General features: G+C 32.9%; 1 protein-coding gene across 1 annotated transcript; it reads right to left on the bottom strand.

The window, feature by feature from the left end:
• Window positions 1-303: 303 nt before the first annotated feature.
• On the bottom strand, window positions 304-13,686 carry LOC134249163 (sialin-like). Its single transcript, XM_062731542.1, has 10 exons — window positions 13,461-13,686; window positions 12,626-12,879; window positions 12,032-12,265; window positions 5,033-5,120; window positions 4,788-4,883; window positions 4,021-4,160; window positions 3,669-3,818; window positions 2,795-2,921; window positions 1,853-2,094; window positions 304-1,368 (listed from the first exon to the last, which is right to left on the bottom strand). Exons 1-10 carry the CDS (start codon window positions 13,528-13,530, stop codon window positions 1,168-1,170), a joined length of 1,602 nt encoding a protein of 533 aa, XP_062587526.1. The 5' UTR covers window positions 13,531-13,686; the 3' UTR covers window positions 304-1,167.
• Between the last annotated feature and the right edge of the window lie 511 nt (window positions 13,687-14,197).

The raw sequence follows: 14,197 nt of genomic DNA, 5'->3' as shown, positions 1-14,197 counted from the left end.
AGGAAAAATATAGGGATATTTGTATAACAACATCAAAAAGAAACTTAAAGATTAATGTGCACAATATATTTGAGGAAAACAAGTTTAAAATCATTATTCCTCCATAACTTAGGGTTTTTTTTCCCAAGGCAACATTTTCAACAATAACAAGCAATACTTGCATACTATTAACTTACTGAAAAAAAGACAGTACAAGACACTGAAAATATTCAATAAGATGTTAAAAATAACATTTACACTGAAAATTTGAAGAATAAAAATCTGACAAAGCATTTGGATATGCATTGATATTTGTATACCCTAGTGAGATCAAAAATAAGTTATAAAGGATGTAATGAATACAATAAGAATATCAGAAATCTGTCAATATGGCTGAAATATGAGACAATATTATGAAATCTTGTAATGAGACAATGTATCGAAAAAATATATTAATTTTAGAATATAATATTATGAAATAAAAAGAAATCAACTTCTAGCTTGTTCATGACTTGTAGTATGTAGTCTAGCTACTCTCATTTGAATTCCAATGTACTGAAATACATGTATACTAGGTTCCATATCTTGTGCGCTTTTGTGCATTAGCTATTGTTTTTTTTCCAACTTGAGTTCCTCAATTTTTTAATTGTCAATAGACAGGAGGCTTGCGAAGCACCTATTGACAATTAAAAATGTTAAGGAACTTTAGCTGCAATGAATAAAACTGGTAACTAAAATTACACAAATTATTGAACCCTTTTTCCCCTTTACTCTACTAAAAATCTTCAAATATAAATGAACATTAAAAACCTAGTCTTGCTCCAAACACATTACATATAAAAGCAACGTGACATTATAATTGATCTGTATTCTCTAAATACTAAAGAGCCAAAACAAAGAATTCCATCACAGAAGTGCTGATACATATAATTGGTAATGGGAGAAATAACTTTCTTAAATAAGTTTATATATAAAATATATGCCTTTATGACAGGAAAATGATCAGCATGATGAAAATTCCCTTAGCTACACTATGGAGGTATTTATTGAACCACTGACCTTCCCACGGCTTTGAATGTACACCCATCACCTAAAATGCCCAAGTTACCTTATAGCAGATGTGTTCTTCTAATCTGATAATTTCTTCCATAACTATATGTATCATTAACATACATATATCTCTAAATTTCATGCATTCTCCATATCTTTGTTTTTAAAGGTCCCTGATTTATCTTCTAATATGTTCAGCTCCTCTACTTCCAATGTCTTTTCCTCCATGGCCCACTTCTGAAGTTGTCCTGAGCCAAAGACCAGATAGAATAAAGCACTCCCGAGGTAGATGGCAGCTGCTACATAAAAGACTACCTGCCACTCAGACTGACTCTGGTTCTGAAAAAGAAAGAGAAAGAGATAAACTAGAGGTCCATGGTCCACAATGCTCACTTTGGTCCTAATGTTCTACATATTGGTAGTGGCTCAGGTGAGCTAAAGATGTTGCCTCAATATTTTTTTACTCTTTGACTTCCATTTATCACCCCCTTACAACAGAGTTGAGGGGATAAAGTAACACAATCGTGAGTGTATGTTACTTTGTCTATGTGCAAAAAGGAAGTTACATAAACCAAATAATCCAATTCATCCTCAATGAAATAAAGTCAAACTTCGTTATCTCGAACTTGATAGGACCGAGAAAATACTTCGAGATATCCAAGGATTTGAGATATTGAGGGTAAAATACTTAAGAAATATACGCTTGGGACTTCAAAATCACTTCGACATATCCACTGTATTCAAGATATCGGTGTTTGAGATATCAAAGTTCAACTGTACTCACTTAAAATACTTTAAATTAAGATTTTAAACCTGGTCTTACCTCCTCTGTGATGAGTCCAACAACAGCTGGCGATATGAACCCTGTAATGGCACCTGCAGCGTTCGTGATTCCGAACAAGATTCCTGCAAATGCTGGGGCAATGTCCATGTGATTGATGAGGAATCCACTGTACTGCAGGCCAGATAAACTGACTCCCAGGGTCAACAAAGCAATGGCCAGACCCTTCATCGTGCAGTCTAAGTACCCAAGACCTATTAGGAGCAATGCTGGTATAACCTTACCTGTAAAGCAGGGGAGGAATTTTAACATTTGAACTATGCAGACATTTGTAGTGTATGAAAAAAATACATAATTATATTCAGCAATGAAGATTTAAGAATAATTATTTTATTTCATAGGAGTAAAGATTATTTTAGGAATGTATGTACATGTACAATGTATTTCTCTTGGATGTGTAAACTCCAATTTACAAAAATCAAGTTAATGATATTTATATTATGAATATGAAAAAATATGCCTTTTTCCTTTCATTTTCATTAAATCCATGACTTTTGTAACTTTAAAACAGTTCTAAGATTCTGAGTTGGTAATTTCTTTAACTGTCCCCAACTATATGTACATGGTATAATTGGTATTTCACAGAAAATGCAAACATGCATAATGTGAAAGTATTGCATGTATTATTATGAATTTTGAAAAGGAAAAATTTAGTAATAACATATTATACGTGTGTGCTTCAAATTCAGATAAAATTAACAGTTTCACTCTTTGTTCAGGTCCTCTTTGCCATCTCAAATGTCAAGCAAAATTATTAATATATACATAATCATGCTTATACTTGTAATTCTTCCTGATGTTACCATGAGTACATGTATTTAGAATTTAAATGTGTCCCTGTAGATATTGACTCTAGCCATCAAAACTAGATCTTTAATTTTAACAGATTTCAGTTTTAATACAGGCTGTAAATGCTGACAATACCTGAGATATCAAACAATTTACGGGTGGCAGTGGTTGACAAACGTTTTTGTGTGAAGTCTGCTAGTATGCCAGCAATGTTGATCACACCCCAGAAACCAACGTAGGGCAGAGCAGAGTAGAAACCATTCTATAAGATGAAAGGACTCAGCATTTTATTACACATATGTTATACTTTGGAGTCACAGGAATTTTTTTGATGAGTGGAATTTAAACACAGGTACATACCATACAAGTGGAAATTTTAGCGAGACGCAAATTTAGCGATTTGTCCTTAAAAACTGGTAATTTATTTTTAGCGAGATGTTATTCTAGCGATTTTAAAATGCACATTAAAGAAGCTATTACAAATAAAACACAATTAATTTTTAGCGATATTTAATTTTAGCGATCTCGGCACCCTCGCTAATAATGCCAAAATTAAATCCTCGCTAAAAATTCTACTTATACGGTATCAGTATCTCGAACGTGGGATATCTCAAATAACATGCTGATGTCAAGGTTGATCACCAGTCCAGGCCATATTCTCTACCCCAAAATATCTCAAAGTTTTGTCAGGGTCCCCTAAAATTCGAGACTCTGATATTTCAATATATATAATATCCAAACATGTATATCTTTTTTGTATTTTGAAGTCATAGGAGGCACATGAGCTTTACAGGTCACCGGAGTATTATGTAACAACTTTTCAACCACTGAAGTTGGTTAAAGCCCTGCCCTAACACCTGAACCCCTGACCCTGGGACCATGAAATTCACTATTTTAGAAGAGGCACCTTTCCTCAAGATAACTATGTATGCAATTGGTTTGTTTAATACCTAGGAGCAGTTTAAAGAAGATTTTCAAAGAATGAATGCATTTTCACTAGAAAACTTACGGAGGTAATGTCTAATTTTAGAACTTCCTTCATATAGGTAGGAATATTAGTCAGGAGGGTGTAGCCTCCCCAATCACATGCCACGTTAGAAATAACAATGGCATACACTGGTAAAGATGTGAATATATTCTTCCAAGGAACCTTCAGATCCTGCAAATATCCAATAAGAAAAATGTAAAATTACTGAGAAAAATATATTGTCCAAGCATGTACCTCAGCATAGTAAGTGATTGATAGAAAAAAAGTGCAGGGCATGAAATATGAAGCTTTAAACAAATTAGTACGATGAACTATTTCAAATTAAAATTTTTATTAAAGTTTGAATTAATATCCAACATTGTAAAATTCTTACTTTGCCTTCTTCTTTGTGGGCTGTATTTTTAAGTGACTGTCTTATATACAGCTTCTCAATATGAGAAATCCTTTTGTGTCCTTCTGGTGAATCGCTGGTTAGAAGCATCCATAGCACAACCCATACTGTGTTAGTAATGCCTATAATACAACCCATATTGTCTTTACAGTACAACCCAGTGTTTACAATACAACTTATACTGTGTTTACAATGCCTACAATACAACCACACTGTGTTAACAATGCCTACAATACAACCCATACTGTGTTTACAATGCCTACAATACAACTTATACTGTGTTTACAATGCCTACAATACAACTCATACTGTGTTTACAATGCCTACAATACAACCCATACTGTGTTTACAATGCCTACAATACAACCCATATTGTGTTTACAATGTCTACAATACAACCCATACTGTGTTTACAATGCCTACAATACAACCCATACTGTGTTTACAATGTCTACAATACAACCCATACTGTGTTTACAATGTCTACAATACTTGGTCAACTAACATACAATACAGTAAAACTCAGTTATAACGTAGTCACCGTGACCTATGAAATTTATTTGCTATATCCGTAATTTGTTTTATCCTTCTAGGGAGTTCGTTAAATTTACATAGCTGGAGATCCAAGATAACTTTGCTATATCTGTGAATTTGCATAATGTCCGTGTTCATACTAGAAGAGTTTTGCTGTATGCCCCCCTCTTCAACAGGAATTTTTTTTCAAAATATCAAACGATACTACTACCTACCCGTTATGTAGAAAATAGAAGGCCATCCACCAGCAAAGCCATACTTGCACAATAAAGATGCAATTGGGAAAGTTATTACTATTCCTGCTATGCCTCCTGCAAAAGAAATGTAAGGATGAATAATTGTTTTGGAACTAAGAAATATCTCTTCAGAATTCAAGCACATACCACACCAATTTTGTAAAAATGTGTGGTTTATGGAAAAAAGAAGTTTATAAGCTCTAGATATTTAATTTTGTCATTACCTGCATAGGTAAATGCTGTCAGTTTGCTCCGTTCTAGAGGGGGAGCCCATTTTCCCCATACTGTGTGCATGGCTGGGAAAACTGTACCCTGAGAGTAATAAGAAAGTGTGTAAATAAATTCTAATACAATCTTTTCAAGAATTGAAATTAAATGTATTGATTTCTTAAAATCCTAACATTGATTCTTGGCAATGTGATGCACATCAGTAAATATTATCTTATCAGACTGTAGCTCTACTGGTTTCAATTGATGTAAATTCCTAAATATAGGCATGGAATTAATTATCGTGTAATTTCACGAGAGGTACCACTCACGAAATAAAATTACTCGCCTTTATTTTTATGGTACTGAAATCTATGTAATATCTTGATCAACCGTTCATTTGCGAGTTATTATTCTCGCGATTTGACGTTGAAGAGCTCATTTGCAATAAGAAGTACTCGCGAAAAATAAGGAATCTACAGTAAATAAGTTCAGCAAAAACCCAGAGTACATTGAACATGCTGAAGAATGTAACAAATTATTTTATTTCTAATGAATATTTCTGTACTCTGCTTTTGCAAAAGCTAATGGGACATCAAATCTCATTTGTCCTTCAGTCTGTCTCAAAAACTTTGGTCACTACTTTTAAATGAGAAAAGATTGGGTTTTCATAATTCAAATTTCATTACCTGTGACAAGACCTTTCCAAATATGCAATGACTTTTGACTCCATGATCTTGAACTTGAAGTCTGAGCTAATTTTCAACAATATTTAACATAACTTTAAATTGATCATTACTTTTGTATGAAACAAGCTAATTAAAAGAATTGTGGTCCCCTGCTTTTGTTTTTTTTTGTGTGTGTTTGGGATGTCATTATTTATGGCATATTGTGTCAAATATGAATGCCCTATTATATGTCATTCAAAAGGTATTGCCAAAGTTGATTTTTTTTTTAAAATAAGGTCAATTATGAAGGTCAAGGGGTTAGAAATCATAACATGTTCGAAAATATCTTGTCACAGGTAAAACATGTCAAATATAAAAGCCCTATCTCTTCTACATGTATATCAAAAGTTATAAGGAAAAGAAACATTTTTGAAAAGTAGATCAAACATAAAGGCCAGGGTCATGGGGCGAAAAATCAAGTATATTTAGAAAGGTTTTGTCATAGGTAATATACATGTGAAAGTCCTAAATCATTTCATCCAAAAGTTGTGACCAAGGTTTAAGTTTTTGAAATAAGTTCAAAATTCAGGGTCATAGTCAAACATATCATAGCTGTATTTAGAAATATCTTGTCACAGGTTATACACATGTGTAGTATTAAAGTCCTATCTATTTTCATTCAAAAGTTTTAGCCAATTTAAAGTATTAAATTTTTGAAAAGTAGGTCAAAATCCAAGGTCAAGGTCACAGGGTCAAAAAAATCATAGTACATTTAGAAAGATCTTGTCACAGGTAATACAAATATGTTAAATGAAAATCTTATCTCTTCTCAATCAAAAGATATGACCAACATTAGAGTTTTTGTGATAGACAAATGGGATTATATGCCCCCTTGCTTTCGCGAAAGCCGGGGACTACAAGAAAGGGCTTTCATGTTAAACATGTATACAACCTGTGTCAAGACCTTTCGAAATATACTGTGATTTTGAACCCTGAAGTTCGATCTTTTCAAAATTTGATCTTTGCTTATAACTTTTGATAATTGAGAAAAGATTATAAGGCTTTCATATTTGACGTATGCAATACCTGTGTCAAGTCATTCTATGATTTTTTTTACTCCTTCCTGTGACCTTCAAGTTTGTATAAATTTTCAACAATTTTAGCTTTGGTGATTACTTTTGAATGACAGGGGATAGAGTGTTCATTTTTGACAAGTGCTTTACCTGAGTCAAATTGTTTCTGAACATGCTTTGATATTTTCCCCATCCCATGACCTTGAACTTCATATTTGACTTAATTTCAAACATTTTTTCAGTGTTGCTCAAAACATCTCCCATCCACTAAGACACTGGACAGACTGAATGAATGAGATTTATGTCTCCTCGCTTTTGTAAAAAAAATTATGAAAATCTGACTAAAACTTATATGAATTTTTTTTTAATATTTGTACCCTATATCTAGCAACCACAACAACATTGTTAAAAAAAATGAAAATAAATTATTTCAACAATGTATTCTAATTGTTTGTTAGGTTTTACAGATACATGTTTATCGCAAAAACGGTAGATTTGGGGTAGTAATAATTTGAAAAAATTTTCAAACGTAAAACAGACTGGAACAAACGAAAAGACAACTAGATGAATAAACCATAGACTATTTACTCTCACAAAAGCTACGAGGGCCGTTCAAAAATTAACTTAACAAAAACGAACTTGTTGCACAGAAAAAATATTTGACGACATAATCAGGCAAAATTTCACACATAATATAAGAGAATCTTTTCTTATATGGTCTTCAAAATTTCATATCAAAATGTTGTAAATTGGTATCAATTTTGAGTGATTTATCAGGACATATCATTAAGTCACGGAGTAGCAAAATCATTGAATTCACAGGCATTATAAAAAAAAAAATTTTTTTGAGCTTTCATTTTCTCATTTTTTTCCCAAGAGTACCTGAACAGTTTGAGTTACCTTATCTATTCAACATCCAAACACCATTTCTTGTCAACCTTAAATCTATTAAACAAGTAAAGAATATTCTTTTTTTGTATTAAAACCAAAAACTGCAGTTATTTATGAGATATAGTGTGATATTGGTGACTCTCAATCACGTTCTTTACAGTCCGGATAAAGTTTTCGTCGTCGATCTTCTTCCCGTCCTCCCGTATAGCCTTTTTACAGAGGTCTAATGGTCTAAAATTTCAATTTGCTGTTTGTGGACGAATGTCACGAATACCCTAGTTTACTACATCTTTTATTATGCATATTTTGGATCTATGTTGGCGATATCTCGAGCATTACACATAATTTAACAAAGATGTGGTGCGCCGTCAATTCAGGAGACGTCATTTTCACAGTCGTTTTCACAGGAATCCCATCGGAGAAAAATAACTATATTTCTGTAAGTACATCAAATATCACGTCAGTAATCTAAATACATAATAATAGAACAATTTAAAGATACATTTGAGAAAAATGTCGAAAAATATCGAGAATTATAGAAAAATAATGAGTTGAATTTTGGATTCTGCATGCTTTTGCTTCAAAATTTTTTTCGTGCTCCGTACCTCTCCATCAGCGATTATTTTCGTAGAATCATTTTGAAATACAGAAATTTTGCCCAAAATTAATTGGAATCTTTCAGATACATATTTCCGTGAAATTTCATAACTATATGACGTCTGTAAGAGTAAATAATAGCACAGTTCGCGTAATTTTTGACGGCCCTCGTATTTTGCAGGTCTACTATTAGTTGACCTAAGAAAGAAAAGATTACAAACAAAAATATTTGACAGTCTCTTTCAATGCGGTCAGTTAATATTGACTAAGTCAGAAGTTCAATGCCTGACAAAGTCTTTATTAGACATCTGTGGGAATTTTTTATTTAATATGAAAAGAGAGGTTCAAAATGTCAAGCGCCTGTGGGTTAGAAAACGACAACTATCTTTTGGGTATTTAAACATGTTAAAGTGCACATATTATTTTCCTAATGTCTTGGTCTAAATATGAAAATCAAATGAGTAAAATGGAGTAATCTAACAAATCAGATATATTTATCACAACCAGAAGTCTCTGTCGAGACTGTAGCTCTACTGGTTTGTACTTAGAACAAAGAATGAGAAAAGAAGCCATTGCCATCAGACCAAAACTGTAGAAGGAGTAGCGTTTTAAAGGAATTTCACAGAAAATTCTATTTTTAGTAACCCATGGCAACACCATTCAACAAAATCAAAAACCGATGCACTATTTTATGTATCTTAGTGTAGTCTACTTGTGTGCCAAGTTATATTGAAATCAGACCAAAATGGTACAAGGAGTAGCGTTTTAAAGGAATTTCACAGAAAATTCTATTTTTAGTAACCAAGGCAACACCGTTCATTGCAATCAAAAACCGATGCACTATTTTATGTATCTTAGTGTAGTCTACTTGTGTGCCAAGTTATATTGAAATCAGACAAAAATTGTAGGAGGAGAAGCGTTTTAAAGGAATTTCACAGAAAATTCTATTTTTAGTAACCATGGCAACACTGTTTATCGAAATCAAAAACTGATGCACTATTCTATGTATCTTAGTGTAGTCTACTTGTGTGCCAAGTTATACTGAAATCAGATCAAAACTGTAGTAGGAGTAGCATTTTACAGGAATTTCACAGAAAATTCTATTTTTAGTAACCATGGCAATACCGTTTAACGAAATCAAAAACCGATGCATATTTTATGTATCTTATTGTAGTCTACTTGTGTGCCAAGTAATATTGAAATCAGACCAAAACTGTAGGAGGAGTAGCGTTTTAAATGAATTCCACAGAAAATTCTATTTTTAGTAACTATGGCAACACTGTTCTACAAAATCAAAAACCGATGCACTATTTTATGTATCTTAGTGAGGTCTACTTGTGTGCCAAGTTATATTAAAATCAGACCAAAACTGTAGGAGAAGTAGCGTTTTGAAAAATTGTTTACAGACAGACGGACAGACAGATGGATGGACGACGGACACCTTACTATCGAATAAGCTCTTCTTGTCTCTGACCAGTAGAGCTAAAAAATAACCATTCATAAAAAATAATACAGTCTATTCTTAACTTTATTCTTTTTCTTTCTCAACACTTTTTCTTTAAATAACAAAGTACATGTAAATATCTTTACAGTTGGATGAAATTAACATTTTAAAAATCTGATATGACCTCTAGAAAAAAAAGATTAGAGAGGGTCTATAACAATCTTAATTGAATCAAATCTTAGTCAGCTTTTGAGGAAGTAATGTCTTTTTAAAATACCTTCTGAATTACAGGAGGAAATGGACTGCATGTTTTAACACTATAATGAGTCGTAAGATATATACCTGTTCACAATCTTTAATGAAAGCAACTTTCCCTAAGGCCTTTTTTAAAAAAAGAATTTTTCTGTTGCTAATGCAGTGTTCTTTAATAAATTTGAAAATTAAATCAAATTGAACACCAAGCAAACACTTCCCAAAATATACAAAGATACCTTTATCAGCATTGAAGTGAAACGAAGAAACTATTTCCCTAAAATGCTAATTTTAAAAATTTTCTCTATAAAATCAGATTAAACTGTTTGGGTCAATTTAAGCATTTTAATTTTAGGAGCAAACAACAATTAATTATTGTAGACTAGAAATTTTTTATTCACTGTTCATTTTTGACCTTTTTCATCCTCTTCAATTGTCAAATTCAAAACTAGGCTCATTTGAAAAAAAAAAAGGTATAAATAATCATTGGAATAATTGCATTTCAATATAAAGAATTCTTCAACAGTTTTGTAATCATTTTCATTTTTTTCCCTAATCTACTAAATGTGTCCCCTAATCATTTTGTCTGGCAAGGTCTGTAATAAGGTATCTTTTTTTCAATTAATTTTCAGCGTTATCTATAGCTTATGTAATCAACACTCTGAAGATATACTTTCTTGTCACAACAAATAAGCTTGTAAATGACAAGGCAACTTCCTTCATACATACAAGGAGAATACATCAACCCTGAACAAATTGAATTTCAAACAATGCATGAACAAAATTAGTGTTTAGCCTACTTTTTGGTAACAGAATAAATGGATATCTCTGAGAAAATTCATAGCTCATATTGTGTAATAAAGGCTCAACTGCTTGCTATCAAAGATTAAGCAATATAACATATAGCAGTTAGCTTTTCTCCTCATAACTGAGAGATGTATGTCAATTACACTTGACATTAATTCTATATTGTGACCTCAACATACAAGTACAACTGACAGCTAGAGTACAAAAATAATTTTCATTTACATTTATTTTTATGCCCCCTTAAACATAGTTTCTGTCTCTTTGTCCACAAAAACTTTAACCTTGCCCATAACTTTTGAGTGTGTGGGGCTGTGGCTTTCATATTTTTCAGATGTATTCCTTGTGTCAAGACCTTTCTTTTAGTATGATTATCACCAAAATTGACCTCTAGACCTCGTAGTTTGACCTACTTTACAAAAAATACCACACTTTAATCTTAGCCATAACTTTTGAACAGTTGTAGCTAGGGCTTTCATACTTCATATGTGTAATCATTGTGCCCTTTCAATGGGTATAAATAATTTTGACCTTTTAAGCTTGACCTTAAAGTTTGACCCACTTTTCAAAAACTTTAACCTTGACCATAACTTTTGAACATTTAGAACTAGGGTATTAAAGATTTCACACTGACAGGTGTATTCCTTGTAACAAGACCTTCCTTTGGGTACCAACACATTTGACTTTGACCTTTGGAGTTTGACATGCACTGGAGAAAATTCACCCCTTGCCATTAGCTGCCATACAGGGCCATCAGTGTGCCACAAACACACCTTGTTTTTAATCAAGAAGACTGCCAGTGCACAATTACAGTCACTAATAGTTATATGCAAAGAAAATCTTGCTTGCAATGCCAGCTTGTATTGTTATAAGGAACAGGGATGAAGTACTTGCTACTGGTGATCAAATTTTTATTTTCATTTTCTTCTTTTCTTTAAATGTACATGTAACATTTTGTCAACATGGATGGTCAAAGATTAATAATCAGCAAAAATCATTGAAAGTCTGCAGAAATATAGATATATAAAAATGTCTGGTATCATGCAGTTGTGATATATGAAAGACAATTTCCCTAATTTTGATATATCCAAAAAGAGGAACTAAACTCATTCTTAAAAAATTACAGCATTCGACAATTTACGACACTTCCGCTTTGCACAGGATACACTAACACACACACACACATACATCACACAACTATATCCCCTCCAACTCATGCGAGGGCATAACTATGCACTCTTGAAAAAATAATTTCTAGATCATATTTAGAAACAAGTTAATACTTACAGAAGCAATACCCAGGATAATTCTGATTATCATTAAGAAGACATATCCAGTCTGGGCAGCAATGGGGGTCAAAAATGTGCAGAGCGAGCATAAAGCCATACTGAGACCAATGACTCTCTTCCCTCCGACCTTGACAGCTAGCCATCCTCCTGGAATTTGTGTAGCGAGATAACCCCAGAAAAAGGCCCCCAGTATTAGGCCCTGGGTTGTTTTCTCCCACACTATGTCACCATCCTGTATTACATCAACATATAAATGTATTGTGCACTGGGTACTTCACCGCAATGACATTTTTCTTTGTAAGAAATAGATAATCATAAAATTTTAAATGAAATATTTCAAACTTCCACAGAAAATGTTACAAGTGATATGCAGTATAATTTTTGCAATTCAACTAGTTGAGCCCAGTTAATCTGGACAGTCATTTTCATAACCAAATCAATTGGATTAATGAGAAGCATGGATTATTGAAAAAGTTTTTAAAGGAATTGGAAAGTGTAAATGATTCTTTTTTTAAAATTGATCTGAAGGCAAAATAACTGAATTACTGGTGTTCAAATTAACCAGGTATTACTGTACTTGTGACAGATATACCTCATATTCCTGTAGTACAGTTGAATTGCTGTCTGCAGATATTAATCCACAGCTACTTTCAAAGTACTGATTTGATGGAGCAGAATTTGTTTTGTTGGACAGGTTTGCCTCTTCTGATGACTTTAAACGTATTGCTGTTCCATTGACCATGCATACAATAGCTACACTGAGATTGAATCTTAGGGCATAAAGATTTATAAATCCAAAGAAACCCAGGGCAGCTAAGCCAAGACGACTTGATGTCCACCATGGAACTGAAATGATAATAATGTCAGTATAGCAAATACAAAAAGTTTTTTTTTTCAAGGAATGAATATATGTGTTGATCAAAATAATCCCTATTCCCATCCTTTCAATGAATTTATGCAAAAAGGGAATTTGACTCATATCATGACATAAAAATTGGAACCCATGTTGCCCCAACCACTGTGTCATCCAAAAGATACATGTAACACAAACCGCTATATATACCAGTCTACGTTTTATATTGTGCCATTCATGCTTATCCCTAAACAACATTCACGGGTAAATTAACCAATACAATGTTCAAATAGAAATGGAATTTAAAGGTCAAGCATTCAGTATGCTAAATATTTTCATAAACAATAAGCAATGAAAACATCAAAGTTGCCCATAAAAATTTTCTCATATACAATTTATCTTGCAAAATTAGTGAAAGTATACGTTTTTAAACCCTATGTATTTTCAGCATCTGAAGTGACTTCAGTGTCGTATTGATCTCAGATTTGGTATTTATTCCTATACATAACAATACAGACTATACAGTATTCATTGGATTTTGCTAGAAAAAATATTAGTCATAATTAAGACCCACCTTCTTTTGGATCAACTGTATCTTCATCAGACCCAGAATTTACGATAAAAGAATCCTTCGTTTTGGTCATTTTGAGTCAGAATTTTCAAACATTAAAATTTGTCACTTTCTCAACAACTCATTGTGATTCTAGAATCAAAAGCACTGGGTCATCACTCGAGGCTTCCGTCTTCCCGATACAAATTAAGCGAGGCTTGTTCTTTTCCACGTGTGCAGGTTTCAACAAACATCAACAAACGTCGGCGCGTATGATGCAACTGGCAATGTGGAAAACGAAAACTGGACGCGCGGAAAATCGATTCGTTATCAAACATAGTACATGTACATGGACTGATGTGAGGCATATTTAATAAGTTTAAGTTAACATGTACATCAAGAAATATTTCCAAAAAAGACTTTAAAAATTGAAACACATAATAAATCTTATAGCAGAAGGATCTCTCTCGATCTCTCTTGTAGGAAATACAATGTCTTCTCAATAACAATTTCTTCATTTACCCCCCCCCCCCCCCAGCAAATTCAAAGAATTGTGAACCCCTGCTTTCGGTGTCTTAGTGATAATGCACATGTAAAATATAAAAGTCCTATCTCTTCTCATTCAAAAGACGTGACCAAGGTTATAAAGTTTTTGTGGGAAACGGACAGGCAGACTGACCATACAAAAATGCTTCTTGAAAACAAAATAAATCTAGGGATAATATTTATGATACCAGGAAATATGACGCAAAATTAAATCC

This window comes from Saccostrea cucullata, unplaced genomic scaffold (assembly GCF_032062105.1).
Source record: "Saccostrea cucullata isolate Sc308-1 unplaced genomic scaffold, CSIRO_AGI_Scuc_v1 ctg1280, whole genome shotgun sequence".
In the NCBI taxonomy this organism is placed as follows: Eukaryota; Metazoa; Mollusca; class Bivalvia; order Ostreida; family Ostreidae; genus Saccostrea; species Saccostrea cuccullata.
The sequence above is the reverse complement of the archived record's forward strand: the minus strand, read 5'-3'. Positions and strand labels throughout refer to the sequence as shown.

What these genes read in the sequence shown, in the direction of transcription:
- LOC134249163 (XM_062731542.1), bottom strand. Translation starts at nt 13,530, where the DNA reads ATGACCAAAACGAAGGATTCTTTTATCGTAAATTCTGGGTCTGATGAA. An exon ending in TACAGTTGATCCAAAAGAAG is followed by an intron (nt 12,880 to 13,460) that starts GTGGGTCTTAAT and finishes TTATCATTTCAG; the next exon opens with TTCCATGGTGGACATCAAGT. An exon ending in CCCACAAAGAAGAAGGCAAA is followed by an intron (nt 3,819 to 4,020) that starts GTAAGAATTTTA and finishes GGATATTTGCAG; the next exon opens with GATCTGAAGGTTCCTTGGAA.